Below are 23,116 nucleotides of genomic sequence, written 5' to 3'. Positions count from 1 at the left end.
CCCAAGAAAGCCAATGGACTATTATAAAAGGTATTGACACTTTTATTCAGAAATTATAAATAATTCTTATCATTATAAATGATAAGAATTTTAAAATTTTTTCCAACATTTTTACTACTGAAGGAGAGGACGACAGGCGATGACCGAATGGTGCATTTATGACCTCAGCTCTCTCATTGACAAGTTGCCATAGCAACATATGGACCGCAGGGTATATTGAATGCGCAGTCTAAGTTTATTGCCCTGCGCAGCAATGAAAAAGCTGGGGATAAGAACTATTGAGATCTTTAAAGATAGCAGAAGTTGTCTTTCTCGTTTCCTGCGCTGTAAAGGTCAAAATCTTTTTTAAAAACAATCAAATGAAACCAAAGGAATTGTCTGAGTGACATCTTGCTGCTGTGTGAGATAAAAGCCAGAGTAGTTACCTACTGTTCAGTACTTTACCTCATGGCTGCAGGCAGTCATTGCTAATTAGCTAATTATATGGAAAAAAACTCACCCCTGTTACTTTCAGTCCTGTTACTCAATGAGTCATCCTTTGCTTCAGAAGAAAAAATAAATAACGTTGCCTGAAATGGACCAATACACATTCCGACTAGTTCAATGTGTGTATTGTCAGATTTAGAGTTGAAAAAAGACAAGTTTGTTTTGAAAGCGTTAACAAGTAAAGGCCCTAAAACGGGGAACACTAAAGAAAACCCAGTATATTAGGAAATGTACAGTATTTTCTTCGGTCGTGTCTTGGTCTTATTAAAAGTATTGATACTTTGATACCAAGTCGATACAAACCCGCAAAAAATACTTCGGTACCTGCTTTTTTCAGTATTGTTAGTGCCGAATATTGCATAACATTTATTCTCGCCATGTGGTCACTGACTCATCACCTGCTGACTTTATGTATCCCATATATTTATTTATTGTAAAAGCCTGTCTCAAATGCAGATTTGGTTCCTCTGGTTTGCCCTAGCTCATAAACAAATAACAATGGAAGTGTGTCAGTGAAGCGAAACACGAGGTAGGCCTGGGTTGATAACAAATGTTGCTACGATGATATGACGATATATTGACCTACAATTTATTGCCGATACACGATATTATGGTCATCAATATTTTGAGACCAAATCAACCACTGTTGTAATGATAATACATAATAATAATGCAAGTATACCCTTTAAAATGCACTAAACATGTATTTCTGGTATATTTTAACATTGTAATTGAAATTTAACTTTTAAATACCAAGTTAAATAAAAATAATAAAATAATGGAAATAAAATATAGTCTGTTTGTTACGGTTTACATTATTATCGAGGTATTGCCGAATGTGCACAAAAAGTACTCTATTTATATAGCACTTTTGATACACAGTTAAGTGGCAAACACAAAGTGCTGTACAAAAAATAATGAAGCAAAAACAAAACCAAATCCTTTAACCAAGTTGTATTTTTTTTTAAATAACTAAAATAAATACACAGACAATATAATTTATTGGTGGTGGAAACGGCCATGTTTCTTGTTTAGTAAATAATATTTAGTATATACTCCATTTTAATTTGTTAACGGTCTAAAATGTTTTTTTTATAAATGCAATTTGGGTGATCACTTGTCTTCACTTTCGGTTTTTGTGACGTCACACGAGTTTACTTCCTGTTCACCGTTCTGACTTTATCGTTTGTTCCAACGCGACACTGTCGAGTGCCGTATTTTTCAGTTTATAAGTCGCAGTTCTTTTCAATAGTTTGGCCGAGGGTTGCGACATATATACTTCGGAGCGACTTATGTGTGAAATTATTAACACATTACCGTAAAATAATAAATAATATTGGTTATCTCATTGGCGGAAGAGACGAAGAAAATGTCAGCAATCGTCACACACACGTCAACCAGTAAGAATTCGGCGGGGGAGGGTCATGGCAGAAGTGCATTGTGGGTCATGGGATGCAGACGAAGAAAATGTCAGCAATCGTCACACACACGTCAGCAATCGTCACACACACGTCAACAAATAAGAATTCGGCGGGGGAGGGTCATGGCAGAAGTGCATTGTGGGTCATGGAATGCTAACAGCTGTATGCTACTGCCGTAGCCATTAAAATAGATCATTACATTGTTGGTGGTAACTTTTAAAAACTGGGAAGGGCTGAACAAAAACGGCACCGAAAAGGAAATCATGTACTGCAGATTACAAGCTGGATGTAGTGAAATATGCAGCAGAAAACGACAAGAAGAAGCGGCGCATACCTTTGGAGTTGGCAGAGTTGTTTGGAAGCGACATCGAGGAAGAAAATTTCATGGGATTTATCGATTAGGAGTGACAGATTGTTTGGTAAATGTATAGCATGTTCTATATGTTATAGTTATTTGAATGACTCTTACCATAATATGTTATGTTAACATACCAGGCACCTTCTCAGTTGATTATTTATGTGTCATATAACGTACACTTATTCAGCCTGTTGTTCACTATTCTTTATTTATTTTAAATTGCCTTTCAAATGTCTATTCTTGGTGTTGGATTTTATCAAATAAATTTCCCCCAAAATGCGACTAATACTCCAGTGCGACGTATATGTTTTTTTCCTTCTTTATTATGCATTTTCGGCCGGTGCGACGTATACTCCAGAGCCATTTATAATCCGAAAAATACAGTACTTGACAATTTGGAACATGTTCAATAAAAGTACATGAGATCTTTTTTTAATCATTGTATCAAAAATACTTATTGAGAATCCTGGAAATTAAAGGGTATGGGTATCGACTATTGAAATTCTGGTATAGTGACAATCATAATCACTTCACATTAGGACAGCTGCTTTTGAAGCTTATTTCATTGGTTACCCAAGTAGCTTTGAAGGGAGGCTGCATTTTTTCTGTAATTTTGCCTGTCATTCACAATCCTTATGAAGACAAGCACATATCTCTATATTTTTTTATGCAGTCTAACTAGTAAATAAATGCACGCAAAGGTGAGTTTACAACGGACCCCCTGGGAGTCGCTCTATTCTGCTTACAAAAAGGATAAAAAAAAATCCAAACACTTCCATAAACGTTTTAAATACACGCTATAAATATATTTGTAATGTACTATCATGCACATTCATAATAGCGTAATGTTTACGTATTCCGCTCATTTTAAGCATATAGCGGCGTTTTTCTTTTTTCAAACGCATCACTTTTTCCTACAGCAACATCAAAGATTACTACTCACGGCAGACATGAGCCAACAAACACAGGAAATGTCACTTACTATACAATGTCTGCTCTCACTGAGATGCCGACTGTTAGGACGTTGATATGTTCCCGTTTGGATGAAGAATGGCTCCTAATCCTCGCCATTTCCGAGCCTAAATTGGCTGTCAAAGTGAACCAACTTCTCAGTTTATATCCAGATTATTTCACTATCCAGGTGAAAAGCATGATTTATTTGTATATAATGTAGAACATGGGTGTCAAACTCTGGCCCGCGGGCCAAATTTGGCCCGTTTGTAATTTCACTTGGCCCTTGAGGCAATATCAAATTAACATTAGAGCTGGCCCGCCGCTGTAACACCGCATTCACCGCTAATACTCTTACTTGCCAACCCTCCCGATTTTCCCGGGAGACTCCCGAAGTTCAGTGGCCCTCCCGAATTTCATCCGGGACAACAATATTTGGGGTGGGCTTTAAAGGCACTGCCTTTGGCGTTCTCTACAACCTGTCTCCACGTCCGCTTTTCCTCCATACAAACAGCGTGCCAGCCCAGTCACATAATATATGCGGCTTATACACACACACAAGTGAATGCAAGGCATACTTGGTCAACAGCCATACAGGTCACACTGAGGGTGGCCGTATAAACAACTTTAACACTGTTACAAATATGCGCCACACTGTGAACCCACACCAAACAAGAATGACACATTTCGAGAGAACATCTGCACCGTAACACAACACAAACACAACGGAACAAATACCCAGAACGCAATGCAGCACTAACTCTTCCGGGACGCTACAGTATACACCCCCCGCTATCACCAAACCCCGTCCACCTCAACCCCACCGCCGAAAAGAGGCATTCAATTTTTATTTAAATTTTATTCGATATGCCATTGATATTTTTTAATTATTATTATTATTTGAAACTCGATTTTGCATGTCACTATAAAGTTATATAAGCCTTGCTTGTTCAATATTCAATGCAAAACTTGTTTGGGTCCCTATTAAAAGGTTAATTTGTTCAACCTCGGCCCGCGGCTTTGTTCCGTTTTAAATTTAGGTCCACTCTGTTTTTGAGTTTGACACCCCTGATCTAGAATACACTTTCTTGTGCTCTGAGGCGAGAAATTAGGTTCACCAGCTTGTGCTGTCAATACGGCAGCATAAGGAAGTTACCTCTCTGTAACAAAACGTCGCTAAAAATAGTTCCTTAACGTTAGCGCTTACAATATCAATATCGCTAATACTAGTAATATTCAGGTCACAAAAATTAAATTGAGTATTTTTGGCTCTTTTTGATTGGTTACTAATTAGGTTTTATGGTCGGAACAGAAGCTTTTTGTATGGTTATTAATTGGGTTTTATGGTCGGAATAGACAGTGTCTATCTGTGTTGGCCCTGCGATGAGGTGGCTACTTGTCCAGGGTGTATTGGCTTCCGCCCGATTGTAGCTGAGATAGGCACCAGCGCCCCCCGCAACCCCAAAGGGAATAAGCGGTAGGAAATGGATGGATGGATGGGTCGGAATAGACTCATTCACATCATGGCTCCCTTTGGCTCCATTGTGAGCAGACTTTTATTTACGTTTTTTTAGATGTCAGAATGCGTTAAAAAGACATATGTGTTCTATTCTCTCATAAAGATTGTAAATTATAGGCAAAATTCCCCCCAAAATTGCAGTTTCCCTTTAAAAGGGATGTGGCTGTCTTTTAAAAAAAATCACATTTAATAAGTGTGTGTGGGGAGGTGATTATAGGTGACTTGGGAGAGCGAGAGGACAAAGTTTTGTTATTCAAATGTCAGATTTATAACCCAATTAAAGTCCTGAATAAACATTGTACCTGTCAGCGGGCAAGTCAGATCCAGGGGGAGTAGAATTGGATGCTGATCGTGGGGGAAGGGGTGGCTTCTCATCCTCTCCATCTACCAGTCATGAAGGGGAAGTTGTAACCATACGGCAACACACAGACCACCACACACAAACCACTGCTGAGCTCTTGTGTTTAAAGAGGTACCTGAGTAGTCGCGGTCATCGAGGATGGCGGTTTCCTCTCGGTCCACTGCAAAAAGCAGGGTGGTCACCAGGCCCTGGCTGGGTTGTAGGTACAACGACACAAGCTCTGGTAATGTTTTAAACCGCTTCGGCTGCACGCCCTGTGACGTCTGGGAGGAAGACAGGATATGTCAACAGACATTATTTTAATACAGCACGAATGGAACCACCTCTTGCTACAAATAGCCCCAGTCATTGTCGGACGGGTCAAATAAGTCAGCAATTCATGCTGCCTAAGAAAACATCATCAGCAATCTAAAAAAAAAAACTCATATCAGCAAGTGTTTTGCATAGACAGACTCCAGCACATAGTGCCAAATCTCTAAGCTGACAGAAAACAAAGTAAATGCTAGACGTTTTGGCTGAAGCAATGTGGGAGAGGGCCATGGAGGTGTGTGTGTGAGGGACATGTGTGTGGCATGTGGCGACGGTGTGGACTGCACAGCTGTTGAACACGACACACAAAGACACTGCTGTGTTGAATGTATGTGTATGTGAGAGTGTGTGTGTGTGTGTGTTGATATGAGAGCTCAGAGCCAAGCAAAGCATCTCTGCATGCCAGCTGCTACTGAAGCCTTTTTTGCCGGAGTACACATACACTATGAGCATGAAAGTATAACTGCGTGTGTGTCTTCCCTACCTGCACAGCCAAAAATCCTTCTTCATCTGGTAGTATCCTGTATGTGTGGACATGCTTTTGAAACCTGAGAGGAGAAAACACAATTGAAAGCAAACAATCATATAGAATAGGAAAATATAACATTTTCAGACGTATTATTCACTTGTACTTGACCTCAGCTGGTAGGAGCGCATGTATTCTACAATGGGGGAGGAAGGGGGGCGGGGGGGTGTGTGGACAAGTTGAACCTGTTGCTGTCTATAAACCAGTGAGCGGTCTTCATCCTTACATTGACATGATGCAGGGGACCAATAATATGCCTATAAACAGTTACTGACAATTATCAAACAAACAGAGAAGTCAGTGGGAAAAAAGTGTTACTCTCACTGTCAAATGCACCCTCAAAATTTGAACTGCATTTCTGGTTACAACGTTTTTTTTTAAACCAATGTTAATCAATGTCGCGACATTGGAATTGCACAGCCATGGCTATATGCCTGCAGCTACGTACTGGACGTTAATGGTTTTTCATGCCTGTACTTCATGTCTGCTCGGTGGACCGAACACAATATGGTCAATTTGACAAGCAGGCCCTGTGGTCTTTGTCAACTCGGTGTGCGTGGGTGTGGGTGTCATAGGTGTGTATCTGCTTACGAGTATGTGTGAGTGATAAATGCTTTGCATAGCCTGTCGCTCTAAGTAGAGCTTCTGTTAGCTCCATGTACCTATTTACAGTCTGTGTGTGTATAGACAAGGATAGAAGGATGACTCAGTCAAGTATTCATCCTGCCATGACCAGTCAGCTGTTTTTTCCGGTCTTTCCAGGTCAGTGTTTACAGTACGTCAAATTAAACAACACACACTTATATTTGTTAGAAACATAAAGCTGCTGTAAGTCACTAGCTCAACTTCTTTTGTGTAATTCAACCAAAAAATATAAGAACACCATAACCAACTAGCATGTTCTCATTATTGGTTTAAAAGAACAGCTTGAAGAAAAAAAACACAACATTACCAATTAAATCGAATATAACTTGGCATTCGCTCACAATAGGACGACTGGCATTCATGGCTGTCTCAGGAAAAACATACACGTAAACAAAAGCAGCCCCAGAGAAGTGACAAACAATTTGCATTCATGCGATTGACGTGATATCAGTGGTAGCTAATGATTAGGGTTGTATCGGTAAAAAGGTATATTATTGATAACCGTGGTAAAACACTCAATCAAAAAACCTTGATTGATAACTGCACTTGGACTGACTGGCGCCAGCTGGCTTAAATGCTAACATGAAAACAGGAGACATTAACATTTTTCCCCATTAAGTAAAGTCATACCTAATCTAAACTTGTATAAACACATTGCTGTTTGAACAATTAAGATAATCAATGGTGCACATTGAACCTCGATTGATTGTTGTTGTGCAGTGGTTCTCAAATGGGGGTGTGTGTACCCCTGGGGGTAGTCGAAGGTATGCCAAGGGGTACGTGAGATTTTTTTTAAAACATTCTAAAAATAGCAACATTTCAAAAATCCTTTATAAATATATTTATTGAATAATACTTAAACAAAATATAAATGTAAGTTCATAAACTCTGAAAAGAAATGCAACATTGCAATATTCATTTTTGTGGACATGTTCCATAAATATTGATGTTAAAGATTTATTTTTTTGTGAAGAAATGTGTAGAATTAAGTTCATGAATCCAAATGGATCTCTATTACAATCTGCAACGAGGGCACTTTAAGTTGATGATTAATTCTATGTGTAGAAATCTTTATTTATAATTGAATCACTTGTTTATTTTTCAACACGTTTTTAGGTATTTTTATATCTTTCTTTCCAAATAGTTCAAGAAAGACCACTACAAATGAGCAATATTTTGCACTGTTATACAACTTAATGAATCAGAAACTGATGACATAGGGCCGTATTTTACTTCTTTATCTCTTTTTTTCAACCAAAAATGCTTTGCTCTGATTAGGGGGTACTTGAATTAGAAAAAATGTTCACAGGGGGTACATCACTGAAAAAAGGTTGAGAACCACTGTTGTAGTGTATACTCAGAGGAAGGTGTTTTAGAGTATCCTTCAAGGACCGCTGAACAGAGTAGGGCGCCTCAGCGCCCGCCAGAAATAATAAAAAATAATAATGTATTTTATTTGTAATGCACTTTTCATTTCAATCTTAAAGAGCAACAGTACAAACTAACAATAAAAGCTTAGCCATTAAAACAGATATAATACTAAAACTACAACACTATCGGTGAAGAAACACAAAACATGCTAACCAGAGAGGTTTTCCTAATAATTTTGGTTTATTTAAAAAAAAAAAAAATACTTGGTCAAAATATTCCAGTGTTTTTTTAGCACATTCTCAAATACCAGGATAATGTTTGATGTTTGAAGAGAAAATTTCACATTTCTTTTACATAGCAGAGTTTTCTCCGTGAGTGCAGGGTGGTAGCAACTAGCAAACGAGGTGGTTGTTTGTCGTGACATCATGTCCCTATCCAGCGTTGTCCCATACATACTATGATGACAGAAAGAACTTAAGATATGGTTATTGTTGCCTCCATATCAATTGCACCACTCCCCCTTTAGATGTTCTTGAGTGTGTTGATTGTGTGCGGGGGAATACGTTACATTATATATTAATATATCACTTACAGTACAGTACAAACCTGAGCTGTTGATGCAACAAGATCAGAATGTAATCTTCAATTAAATAACCCAGCCAGAGACAAGCAGTCTAAAGACAGTCTTCAGTCTAAAAACCTATGAGAAATAAGAATAAGGCTCCACTCGTCTCTTCGCTAAATGCAGTTTTTGTTTGATTACAATCATTGTATTGTTTTTTGCTGAATTTGCAGATTTGGCCAAACTATCAGTAGAAATTAGAAGTGAGGCACAGACAGAGCCGAGGTTGTGTAATCCTTCACGTAGTTAAGCTGCGAGTAGACAACATAAGTCATGCAAATAAAGTAAAAAAGTTTGTTCTTTACCAACTACTGACATCCCCACACATTATAGTAACATTCTCGGTGACCCAAGAAGGAATTCCTCCTAAATTGTCGTTTGCCATGCCAAGTGATTGACAGGTGGAAAATTGCAGACAAACTGGTGATACCAAGTGTGGTTGAATATGACAACATAGATCATTAATCCAGCAGTGGCAGTACATGTCTTAGGTGGCAGTTACTACTGTGCTGAGTATGTTTTCATCTTCCTGTTGGCAGCTGACACAATTTCTCTGCTGGAGTAAATACTATTGTTTCAAGGGGGAGGGGAAAGAAAAATAGATAGACAACTTTACCGACAGACAAGACTCAAGGTTACACTGTGTGTGTTTGTGTGTGTGTGTGTGTGAAGGGGCAACACCATGTTAAAAACACTGCAATTTCGGTACGTAATCTATAGAATGTGCAATTGCAAAAGGACTGAAACATTAGTACATACAATCCTATAAAGTTATTTGTTACACTGTACAAAACTAATGGTGCAGACAGTTTTCGCCACCAGACCACAAAAACACAGACGTGTAGGTCTGAGATGCAACATGTTTAGACGTGCTAGAAAGACACGGAGGAAGAGCTTTCTGATGGGAAAAGTCAAAGGAAAACATTTCCATTTTTCTTGTACAGTTGTGATCAAAATTATTCAACCCCCACACAATTTTGGTGTTTTAGCAAGTTGGACATTTATTCCGTATTTTGTTCATAGTCATATCAAATAAAGATGTGTCAAATAGACAAATGCAACTGAAATTGTAACACTGTATTTTACAAGATACCAAAAAAGGACATTTTCCTTAATATCTCATTGACAAAATTATTCAACCCCCTAGTTACATGTATCTTTAGTACTTAGTAGAACACCCTTTGGCTGTAATTACATCCTTCAAACGTGATACATAACCGGACACAAGCTTCTTGCAAAGATCTACAGGTATTTTAGCCCATTCCTCTTGGGCAAAGGCCTCCAGTTCATTCATATTCTTGGGCTTGCGTGCTGCAACTGCCTTTTTCAAGTCCCACCACAGGTTTTCTATAGGATTTAGGTCTGGCGACTGTGAAGGCCACTCCAGAGTCTTCCAGCCCTTCTTCTGCAACCACTCTGATGTTGATTTGGAGGTATGCTTGGGATCGTTGTCCTGTTGGAAGGTCCAACATCTCCCAAGCCTCAGCTTCGTCACTGACTTCATGACATTTGCAGCTAATATATCCTGGTAGGAAATAGAATTCATAATGCCTTGAACGCGCTGGAGATTCCCGGTTCCTGAGGCAGAGAAACAGCCCCAGAGCATGATTGACCCCCCACCATGCTTAACAGTAGGCAAAGTGTTCTTCTCTTTGTAAGCTTCATTTTTTTCTCCTCCAAACATAACGTTGATTCATAGGCCCAAAGAGTTCCAGTTTTGTCTCATCACTCCATAGAACAGTTTCCCAAAACCTTTGGGGTTTGTCCAGATGATTTTTGGCATACTGGAGTCTATTTTTATTGTGCCTGGTAGTCAGAAGTGGGGTGCGCCTGGGAGTTCTGGCATGGAGGCCTTCATCTCGTAGTGCGCGCCTTATTGTCTTTGACGAAACCTGCATTCCCCCCTCTGCAATGTCCTGTTGTAGTTCCTCAGCTGTTACCAGGGGGTTTTTCACTACTGTACGCTTCACAGCATCCTCTTTCTACCACGCCCAGGTAGTATTTCCACTGTGCCTTTAGCTTTAAACTTGCGAATTATGCTCCCAGCTGTGGCTCTTGGAATGTGTAATGTATTTTCTATTTTCTTATATCTATATCCTTTCTTATGAAGAGAAATTACCTCCTCTTTTGACTTCTTTGACCACTCCCTGGACTTCACCATGTTGCAAATACACCATTGATCATCTACAAGAAGCTGAGTGTCACAGTCTTTTTCAATCAGTTTAATTGTTGCTCGTTATGGTTCTAATCACATCTACAGGTGTTTTCAACACCTGATTGAAAATACTTTATTCAAATTCTGTTATTAAGAGTTATGATCTTCAAGGGGATGAATAATTTTGTCAATGAGATATTAATAAAAATGTCCTTTTTTGGTATTTTGTAAAATACAGTGTTACAATTTATGTCGCATTTGTCTACTTGACACATCTTTATTTGATATGACTATAAACATAACACGGAATAAATGTCCAGCTTGCTAAAACACCAAAATTGTGTGGGGGTTGAATAATTTTGATCACAACTGTAGTTGTCCAGATGAAATAAATTAAAAAAAAAAGTTATTAAATGCATTTCAGCACCTTTCAGTATGAGCTTCTTTTTATTTGACAGTTATTGAAATATCTTGTGTGACATCACGCACAAAAGTGCACTTTGTTTTAAACTATTATAGTGGCGTTCTGTACAAAAAGTGCACTTTAGTTTAGTGTTATTTTGATGTGTCATCTTAGTGACATTATTCACAAAAGTGCACTTATACCTTGTTTATAAAATGTGTCTGACAATCTTGCACTTTCTGTTTTGGAAATTACATGAATGTCTGTGCCACTGCTTTAATTTTTCTTATTTTACTGTTATATTGTTATTCCCATTGTTGCTTTTTAGTTTTTATTCTTATTGTAATATTTCTCTATTTTGTTTCCATTTAAACCTCCATTATTTACTTTTTACTTTTATTTAAATTGATCTCAACTCTGTACACTGCTGCTGGAATTTTAATTTTCCTGAAGGAACTCTCCTGAAGGAATCAATAAAGTACTATCTATCTATCTATCTATCTATCTATCTATCTAATAACTGTTTAATAAATATAGTTTTGGTCAATTGAATTAGTTGTGATTTCCCTCTCTGCATGAAAGTTTAAAATGAGAATATATCAATGCAGTATGAACAAGAATGTTTTACTGTAGACACATAGAATCATCATACTGCTGAGGTTATATGCATCAAGTGTTAATTCAAGGCTAAGGCAAAATATCGAGATATATATAATGTATTGTGACATGGCATAAAAATATTTAGATATTAATGAAAAGCCATACTGCCCAGCCCTACCTGGAAGTATTCAACCCATTCTTCCGATTGAAGGGAACATGATAAGGATGACTCATATAGGACTTGACCCACTGTTTCCTGTACCTACAGCAGTCACACTGAACTAAGCTCTAATAAGTCTCTCTGAATGAAGATTGTTCTTGCTTGCACCCTGCATCGACATTATCGGTCTCATGTGATATTCTGATGCTTTCAAATGTTTCCTACAATTTAATATCACTTTTAGAATAATTATTTATCAAATGTATGCGCACTAGAATTTACAAGTCACATCTGATTGAAGCGTTAACCAGTGACGAGACAGTTTGTGTTTGGATGCAGAATCAACATTACATTAGTGTACCATGTATCAATTTAGATAGATTCCTAAAATCCAACTAGATTGATTGGCCTCATCAAGTTGGATGTATAGATCTATTATACAACGAATTGCAAAGTCCATAGTCCATTTTAATATCATTATAATATAATTTGTGTAGTGTAGATAAACCCGTTTGTATGACTAAAAAGTCTTATCTAATAGTAATTATGCTTAATCAAGATATGATGTCACCACTTTGGTAGCATTGGCAAAAATGACAACAAAATAAAGCATGGCACATGAGGAAGTGAAGCAATGAGCTAGAGATTCTTAAGCCACATTTGCAGCCCGTTCAGAGGAAACACTTAATGTGTGGCCCAAAAAAATAGCGATGATAATAAATCGCCGGCTGAACCCTTCGCTTTTACCAGTTTGTTTGTTTAAAAATAAGCCTAAAAGTCATCTCCTGCTGAAAACACAATTGTAACATTCCATCAATTACCAAATAATGTGTACAGACAAGCAGAGAGGTTTCCTTCAAACAAATAACAAGTTAATCGGACGACCGTAAACATATTGGTAGCCTGATATTTTTGGTACCGAACAACCTCGGACTGACAGATTTCTCACTCAGTCACTTTAAAAATGAGAGACAGGAAGTATTTCCCGTGGCTTCTGGGAAAAATAATAGAACGCGGACTAGCTATTACGAACAGTAGTGCCAAGAAGAAGTCACAGCCTGGAGACCCTCTGGTGATAGACCACTGTGAACAGCTACCAGTCCAATCCTGGCGGCACACTCACCGGGGAACGAAAACATTTCTTCATGCTAGAACTATTGATGCTGCACTTCAGACAAGAGAGGACGTTATATTTGAAAATAAAATAATTTAGAATGTTCAAACAGGGATGTCTAATATGCAGCCCTGGTGCCATATTTATTGTCCCTCTGTATATTCTAAAAATAAAAAAATATATTAAAAATCAATAATGAGATGAATTGTTGCCAATCATCCTATCCCCAGTAGGTGGCGACTTGCCGAGGGTGTACACCGCCTTCCGCCCGATTGTAGCTGAGATAAGTTCCAGCACACCCCACCGTGACCCAGAAAGGGATAAGCGGTAGGAAATGGATGGATGGATGGAGATATATTGTTAGATATTACATTACAATTGCCAACGCCATCAAACCTAAGATGCCTATATTTTGACCTACATTGGATTGTTTTTTTAATCTTCTATGCGATTAACACGTTTTTCAATTATTTTCTTTAACATTATATTTGTACTGTATAGTCACTGGAGAGTTACCTGGCAGCAGTTTTTTAAAGATCATTAAAGCTGTTTACATAAAGCTAAGCAGTTTTAATGCTTTAATTTTGCTCCTGTACTGTATCGAAAATCAAACCGTGGCTTTAAAACCTAGGTACGAGGTACATACCAACTCGTGATTATGGTGTACTAATACACACAAAAAGAGTTACTTAAATTAATCGCATATATATATATATATATATATATATATATTATTTTTTTTAAATTTATTTATTTATTTTTTATTTATTTATTTATTTATTTTAACATGTCCTGTCCAGCCACTTAGGCACATCATATTGTTGATGTAGATGCCCATATCTGCTGTACAGATTTTCTTTACAGAAGAGAAGTGTGGGATATTTTTCTCGTTTATCTATTTATATTTGGCTTTTATTAGATGGATATAATTAGTGTTTGGTGCAATTAATCCCTATTTAAAATAGGAGTTCACCACATTTTTTTTATTTAAAAAAGCGGCTTCAACCAGCACTTTTTTAAACTTTAATTCATGAAAATTGTTAATATTATTTCTCTTTTTATATAATCAAAAGTGAATACAACAAAAAGTATCAGGTTAACCTATATTTAATTTGACGTTATTGCAATTCTGAATTTGCTCCTACTGTATTGCTTTATAGTCTTTGAATTGAAAAGTATCCTTCTCAGTCTGGGGTTGGCAACCTTTACTGTCAAAAGAGCTATATTTCCCAATCTTACACTGAAGATAAACAGTTTCAAATCGCAAAATGTAACAGTTTTAACTTCTTTTTTTTTTTTTCTCATTTACTTGTTACTGCAGTTACCACAATAGCAGAGGGGGAACACTTCTTAAACACATAAATGATGCAAAGCCCTCAGGAAGGAAGTACATTAGTAAGTGTGGATCACCATGGTATTCTTTTTTTTTTTTTTTCGAAGTAAATTAACATTGTATCTTAGTTTTAATCAATGCCACCACAGAAGGGTGGTGGCATGGAGAAAAAACATGAAGATGATGACCACATAACTGGAAATAGAAGTTATTGTGATGTAGCGGTAGTGCGGTCATTTAAGTGGGCACCTGTGTCTTTTTCCTGCCTGCGCATTACTAAGACTAAAAAGCTGTTATAAATCACAAAAAAATAGCTTATTTATTGTCTTTAAGTATTTGTATCCAGAGTGGTTGTATTATTTTCCCACTTCTATGACGGTAAGCCCCCTTTTTAAGTACATTAAAATGGGCTGTTTGCAACTTTTTAAATTAACAGAACATATACATATAAACATATATGTCTATATTTTTTACAATTAATGTAATAATTATATTTAATAAAAAATAACTCAGCGGTCGGAGAAATTCGTCGAGCCTTCATTGTTGTTGCGAAAGACTCCATTCAATTATAGCCAACATTTGCTATTTAAATCGCTATCTTTGCCTAATCACACACAAATCTAATGTGTATCTGTCAAATACAGGCCTTTTTTTACTTTATTGCATGCCAACAGCCAGAAGTAGCGGGGATATAATGCTTACAACACTTTGGAAAGTTAACACCCAGAAGGCAGTCGCGTAAAGGTTGCAAACATCCATTTTAAAAAGCTCCAACTCGTCACATGACAACTTCAAAGAGTGAGTAGTTATTTGTATTCAATTCATTTGAAAGTTTAATGGGTTTGTTTCCCCATTTCGATTGTGTTCTATGGGAATGCCGTTTTGAAGAGTAGAAATAATTGTATTGTGTTCACTTTTAATAGTTCTACTGTAATATTTGTGTTAAAAAAAAATCACAGGGTTTGTAACTCTAGTCTAAACCATCCATCCATCCATCATCTTCCGCTTATCCGAGGCCGGGTCGCGGGGGCAGCAGCCTAAGCAGGGAAGCCCAGACTTCCCTATCTCCAGCCAGTTCGTCTAGCTCTTCCCGGGGGATCCCGAGGTGTTCCCAGGCCAGCCGGGAGACATAGTCTTCCCAACGCGTCCTGGGTCTTCCCCGTGGCCTCCTACCAGCTGGACGTGCCCTAAACACATCCCTAGGGAGGCGTTCGGGTGGCATCCTGACCAGATGCCCGAACCACCTCATCTGGCTCCTCTCGATGTGGAGGAGCAGCGGCTTTACGTTGAGCTCCTCCCGGATGGCAGAGCTTCTCACCCTATCTCTAAGGGAGAGCCCTGCCACCCGGCGGAGGAAACTCATTTCGGCCGCTTGTACCCGTGATCTTATCCTTTCGGTCATGACCCAAAGCTCATGACCATAGGTGAGGATGGGAACGTAGATCGACCGGTAAATTGAGAGCTTTGCCTTCCGGCTCAGCTCCTTCTTCACCACAACGGATTGATACAACGTCCGCATTACTGAAGACGCCGCACCGATCCGCCTGTCAATCTCACGATCCACTCTTCCCCCACTCGTGAACAAGACTCCTAGGTACTTGAACTCCTCCACTTGGGGCAGGGTCTCCTCCCCAACCCGGAGATGGCACTCCACCCTTTTCCGGGCGAGAACCATGGAGTCGGACTTGGAGGTGCTGATTCTCATTCCAGTCGCTTCACACTCGGCTGCGAACCGATCCGGTGAGAGCTGAAGATCCCGGCCAGATGAAGCCATCAGGACTACATCATCTGCAAAAAGCAGAGACCTAATCCCGTGGCCACCAAACCGGATCCCCTCAACGCCTTGGCTGCGCCTAGAAATTCTGTCCATAAAAGTTATGAACAGAATCGGTGACAAAGGACAGCCTTGGCGGAGTCCAACCCTCACTGGAAACGTGTCCGACTTACTGCCAGCAATGCGGACCAAGCTCTGACACTGATCATACAGGGAGCGGACTGCCACAATACTGCCTCCCCATACTCTCTGAGCACTCCCCACAGGACTTCCCGAGGGACACGGTCGAATGCCTTCTCCAAGTCCACAAAGCACATGTAGACTGGTTGGGCAAACTCCCATGCACCCTCAAGAACCCTGCCGAGAGTATAGAGGTGGTCCACAGTTCCACGACCAGGACGAAAACCACACTGTTCCTCCTGAATCCGAGGTTCGACTATCCGGCGAAGCCTCCTCTCCAGTACACCTGAATAAACCTTACCGGGAAGGCTGAGGAGTGTGATCCCACGATAGTTGGAACACACCCTCCGGTCCCCCTTCTTAAAGAGAGGGACCCCCACCCCGGTCTGCCAATCCAGAGGTACCGCCCCCGATGTCCACGCGATGCTGCAGAGTCTTGTCAACCAAGACAGCCCCACAGCCTCCAGAGCCTTAAGGAACTCCGGGCGGATCTCATCTACCCCCGGGGCCTTGCCGCCGAGGAGCTTTTTAACTACTTCAGCAACCTCAGCCCCAGAAATAGGAGAGTCCACCACAGATTCGCCAGGCACCGCTTCCTCAAAGGAAGACGTGTTGGTAAGATACTTGATAGTCACATTAGTGAACTTGTATTTCTGATTTTTAATGCTCTCAGTTAACAATATACATAAAGTCGTGGCTCGACTGTGCGGTGTATGTGTTGTGTAAATTTTCCGACAACCTTATGCACTCAAAACAAAAAAACCTCTTCCTGGTCATACGATCGCAATAGGTGTTAATACAATTTATATACCAAATAATATATTACCAAAATCGTGTTCAATGGACAAACGATTCTGAACCAAATCATCACCACAACAAACGGAATCAAATTAAATCGTGTAATGCCCAAAGATTCCCACCCCTAATGTCCATGCACAATGTGGAGCTGCATCTAAGTCACTTATACTCCCCTCTAAATGGGACACACCGAGCATGAGAACGCGGGGCAAAAAAAGAAACCACAGTAACCGCTAAACTAGCTTGAATTTAAAGTAACGACAAAACAGAAGAATGCATGCTTGGTACACTTTAACAGGAGTCTAGTTAGAACCACGTTACAGCGGAGAGTAAATTAGGTAGTATATTAGATGGAATAATAAGTCTAGAGAGAGAATATTACAACAACTGCACTGAGTGTAGACGTCCAATAACAGTGTATGATGCAATATGTTACTACATACATCAGCATTCAAAAGAAGATCCTTTGTAATCTCTAACCTGTTTTGAAATTGTTCTATTATAATTGATATGCTGAAGAATATAACCTGATATACATCGTTACTGCAGTTTGTTTTTTACGCCATATTGCCGATCCCCAATTTGTACTGTACTTACGTGTTTTTTTTTTTTGTTGGATGTTGCATCATATCCAATATTTTAGTCTATTAGCAAGGCCGGCGTTCACACTTGCCTAACTCAAGACTAGACTCCAATAGCAGACGTGTTCGGCCTGGTTCTTTGTGTCCTGGACTGTGGTCACACTTGACCAACCGAACCCCATTAGCTAGTCCGTTTTAACCGTACACAGCCTTAAGAGGTTGGTACTCGATTTTAATTAGAATTATGATCGTTTTGTTGATTATGTTTTATGATATTAATTATGATTATTTTTGGATTTTTTTGTGATAATTTCCAGAACACCTCAAATAGGGATGTGGGATTATTTAAAAAATTCATATTAGTTATTGCAGGGTTTCACCGCCAGAGCAAAATCAGAGCCGCGACACCTTGAAAGGATATAAAGGGGGCGGCTTTGTAGCTTAAAAAAAGATGTAGATAATGGGTTTCACTATGTAAAGCATTTTGAGTCTCTAGAGAAAACAGCACAAAATAAGTATAATTCACTTCACTTTTTACGTAAAAACAAATCAAAGTAATATGTATTGTAGCCTCCAGAAGAAGTCAAAAGTCTGACTCGATTTTTTACTTTTATTGTCAATCTTATGCTAGCAGCCAACCCAATTCCAACAGGTTTTACCTCCCATGAAAACACTTTAAACCTTGTGCCTCCCCAGACACCCAACAACCCTTCCTCATTCTCCACCAATCGGCCTTTAGGCACAGACACTGTGTTTGCAATCATGGGGGGAAAAAAATCATATAAAATCAAAACCACACGAACAAAAACATTACCACCTATATCCACATATACATATATATATATATATATATATATATATATATATACATATATATATATACACATACATACGTACGTATATATATATATATATATATATATATATATATATATATATATATATATATACACACATACATACGTACGTACATATGTACGTATATATATATATATATATACACATACATATTATATACATATATATATATATATATATATATATATACATACATACATATATATATACAAACATATATACATATATATATATATATATAGATATATACACATATATATATAGATAGCCTATTATTTGTGCACTATTGACTAGTGATGCACTTTGATCCCTGAATAAAGCGCTGCAGAAACCCGTTGTTGTGACAACATAAACAAGACACATGCTGTTGTCTGGAGCATAGTCAGCATGTTTGCGACATTGACGTAACGTTAATATATCGCAGATATACCCGAGGAGAGTGATCTACAAAATGTGTAAATATTAAGAGGACGGTGGCGGCTTTTAGGGAGAGAAAGTCCAACTGGAGCAGAAGCGCGAAGCAAGTGTGACGTCACGCTGGCTGTCGCTTGCTTTTTATCTGAAACATTGAGGGACAAGAGTAGAGTCTCTGAACACGAGTACATTCAGATACTAAGTACTGTAAATACAGGGATAATTTTGCCAAAACTGATACTGATACTTTTGACGAGTCTCTGAAGACCGTACATTCAGATACCAAGTACTGCAAATACAAGGCTACTTCTGCCAAAACTGATACCGATACTTTTGACTTGAGAGGACGGTGGCGGCTTTTAAGGAGAGAAAGTCCAACTGGAGCAGAAGCGTGAAGTGTGACGTCATGCTGGCTGTCGCTCGCTTTTCATCTGAGACATAGAGGGACAAGAGTAAAGACTCTGAACACGAGTACATTTAGATACCAAGTACTGCAAATACAGGGCTAATTTTGCCAAAACTGATACAGATACTTTTGACTTGAAAGGTCAAGATTATTTAATATTTTTGTGAATTTGCCTCTAGAAAATCCATCCATCCATCAATTTTCTGCCGCTTGTTACCCTCTTGGGGTCGCAGGGAGGGGTAGTGGGGTAGGAGCAAAAAGTCTCCACCTCACTGCAGGCCAACAGAGATAGACAACATTCACACTAACATTCACACAGTAGGGACAATTTAGTGTTGCCAATGAACCTGTCCCCAGGTGCATGTCTTTGGAGGTGGTAGGAAGCCGGAGTACCCGGGGAGAACATACAAAAACAGAAAGACCCAGAGCCCGGAAATCGAACCTTGGACCTTCTCGCTGTGAGGTATAAGCACTAACCACTGCTCCACAGTGTTGCCCCTCAAGAAATTATGTTCTGCAAATAATGTACCTATAAAAGAGAAACTACAACAAAAGTAAGAAATCCCAACACGCTAGTATTAATCTGATACCAATACCCACCTTGGTATCGACAATATCTATATTTAGATCAATACACCCACATTTTTAGATCACATTTGTGATTTCGTGTCTGAAGGACTAGAGTTAGGCTCCAAGGAGGGACAGAATCTGTATGTGTGTGTGGTGTTGATATTATCGTAACACACCACACATACCTGCATAAAGGTCAAACTGCTCAATGCCTGATTTTTTTTTTGTCTTTATGGGTGGGGTCTGAAAGAGAGAGAAAAATCGCTTAAGATTTGGAAAATCTTAATGTGTTTACCCCCGCTTTAGTTGCTGAGACAGCAATTTTGTAACAAGTTTAAAAATTGAGGTATGAAATTTCATCGTGAGGAAAGACCTCAGTGTGTCTTGTATTCATGTTGGAATTTAAGCTAAGCCTGCGATTAGCGTGCTAGCTGGCTTCTCCAAGAAATGAGACAGTCACCAGTTAGAGCGGTTATCATTAACGTTTTTAATATAACATCCCAACCACATACACGAGACAAGTACCGTATTTTCCGGATTATAAGGCGCAGTTAAAATCCTTTTTTCCCCTCAAAACTCGACAGTGCGCCTTACAACCCGGTGCGGCTAATGTACGGAATAATTCTAGTTTTGCTCACCGACCTCTAAGCAAATTTATTTGGTACATGGTGTAATGATAAGTGTGACCAGTAGAAACATAAGAGTCAAACATAAGAGATACGTTGGCCCTGCGATGAGGTGGCGTCTTGTCCAGGGTGTACCCTGCCTTGCGCTCGATTGTAACTGAGATAGGCACCAGCGCCCCCCACGAGCCCAAAAGACAATAAGCGGTAGAAATGGATGGATAAGAAATATGTGTAGACTGCACTATGATGGCAAAATGACTCAAGCAGGGTTTCCCACACATTCATTTATTTGTGGCAGCCCGCCACGAAAGAATTACGGCCGCCACAAAAAAATAAATAATAAAATTTAAAAAAAATTATATTTTTTTTCCGGCTTTTGACTCGCTCGACCGCTCATAAAAGCAATGGGACTCTGTCTATGAAGGGAGTTTGTAGTTACATATTATATAAATATGTAAATATTATATAAATATGTATATAAATATGTACATAAAGCGTTGTAACGGGGGACTTTTCAAATGATGCTACAAATTAGCAGTAAATAAATAAATGATAAATGGGTTGTACTTGTATAGCGCTTTTCTACCTTCAAGGTACTCAAAGCGCTTTGACACTACTTCCACATTTCCCCATTCACACACACATTCACACACTGATGGAGGGAGCTGCCATGCAAGGCGCCAACCAGCACCCATCAGGAGCAAGGGTGAAGTGTCTTGCTCAAGACACAACGGACGTGACGAGGTTGGTACTAGGTGGGATTTGAACAAGGGACCCTCGGGTTGCGCAAGGCCACTCTATCCCACTGCGCAACGCCGTCCCAGTAGGTGCTACTTTTTGTAACAACGCTTTGGCCGTGTCACGCCAAATTTCTTCCCCCCTACAAAAACCTTCCCCCCCATTTACTTCCGGGGTCATGATTAATACAGAAATTTTTTTAACGCTATATTATAAAAATATAACGCTATATTATAAAAATACAGACGTTTTGTTAACGCTGTATTATAAAAAAAATTAAAAAACAATTTACAAACACAAGCTATGGGATGACCCATTTACTTCCGGGGTCACGTTTCCTCTTATGTCATCCCATAGCTTCCATCCATCCATCCATTTTCTACCGCTTATTCCCTTTTGGGGTCGCTGGCGCCTATCTCAGCTACAATCGGGCGGAAGGCGGGGTACACCCTGGACAAGTCGCCACCTCATCGCAGGTCCAACACAGATAGACAGACAACATTCACACTCACATTCACACACTAGGGCCCATTTAGTGTTGCCAATCAACCTATCCCCAGGTGCATGTCTTTGGAAGTGGGAGGAAGCCGGAGTACCCGGAGGGAACCCACGCATTCACGGGGAGGACATGCAAACTCCATACAGAAAAATCCTGAGCTTGTGTTTGTAAATTGTTTTTTTATTTTTTTTAATAATATAGCGTTAACAAAACTTCTGTATTTTAATGATATAGCGTTATATTTTTATAATATAGCGTTAACAAAACGTCTGTATTAATCATGACTCCGGAAGTAAATGGGGGGGGGTTTGTAGGGAGAAGAAATTTGCCGTGACAGCCGCATACTTGTTCGACATATTCCCTCATAAAGTCAAACCACCACCAGACGATGGGCCACGTGCTGTTTTTTTTAGGAATTAATTCTTCCTCCATTTGTTACCAGTTTGGCACCTTCTCTCTCTCGTATTATCACCCGCACCACTACGCTAGAATCACAGCTAATGTTAACCATGCTGCTACTTCTCATGCGAGAGCGTATGATGCAACAGTGTGTGACGTCTGTAAGAAGGTGCGCTTGTTTTAAGTCTCTGTGAGAAGGAGAGGCAAGAAAGAGTGAGAAGAGCCTGCAATGGAATGCCAGCAGCTAAAAGCAACTGCGTGAGAACGTATGCTCGAATATCACAATATAGTCATTTTCAATATCGCGCAGAGACAAACCTGCGATGTATTGAGTATATCGATATATTGGCCAGCTCTACGGTGAACCCTGAAAAATGTGTTTTGTTGCTATTGTATTTTGCTATACGAAATGTATTTGTTTATTTCACTTGCAAATAAAGTGAGAAAAAAGGTAAGTGGTCATGTATGTTGTTCAATTTTTCATATAACTGAAAGCATACCATAGCTATAACGTGATATAAAATGATTCATCCATCCATCCATTTTCTACCGCTTGTCCATTTTGGGGTGGCGGGGGGTGCTGGAGCCAATCTCAGCTGCATTCGGGCGGAAGACGGGATACACCCTGGACAAGTCGTCACCTCATCACAGGGCCAACACAAATACAGACAACATTCACACTCACATTCACACACCAGGGCCAATATAGTGTTGCCAATCAACCTATGTCCAGGTGCATGTTCTTAGAAGTGGGAGGAAGCCGGAGTACCCGGAGGGAACCAATGCATTCACGGGGAGAACATGCAAACTCCACACAGAAAGATCCCAAGCCCGGGATTGAACCCAGGACTACTCAGGACCTTCGTATTGCGAGGCACATGCACTAACCCCTGGTCAACCGTGCTGCCCATAAAATGATCCATATCGTGATACACATTT

The 23,116-nt window shown here is 39.4% G+C and overlaps 1 protein-coding gene across 1 annotated transcript in view; it reads right to left on the bottom strand.

Moving 5' to 3' along the window:
* Positions 1-23,116, bottom strand: part of inppl1a (inositol polyphosphate phosphatase-like 1a) — a 57,096-nt gene that overhangs the window by 29,947 nt on the left and 4,033 nt on the right. Inside the window, exons 2-4 of the mRNA XM_061919119.1 lie at positions 5,890-5,953; positions 5,212-5,359; positions 5,038-5,119 (exon numbers count right to left, since the gene is read on the bottom strand). Coding sequence (XP_061775103.1) covers positions 5,038-5,119; positions 5,212-5,359; positions 5,890-5,953 — 294 coding nt within the window. The remainder of the gene's footprint in view (positions 1-5,037; positions 5,120-5,211; positions 5,360-5,889; positions 5,954-23,116) is intronic.

Source organism: Nerophis ophidion, linkage group LG13 (genome assembly GCF_033978795.1).
Source record: "Nerophis ophidion isolate RoL-2023_Sa linkage group LG13, RoL_Noph_v1.0, whole genome shotgun sequence".
In the NCBI taxonomy this organism is placed as follows: domain Eukaryota; kingdom Metazoa; phylum Chordata; class Actinopteri; order Syngnathiformes; family Syngnathidae; genus Nerophis; species Nerophis ophidion.
Note: the sequence above shows the minus strand (reverse complement) of the source record. Positions and strands in the feature narration are given on the sequence as shown.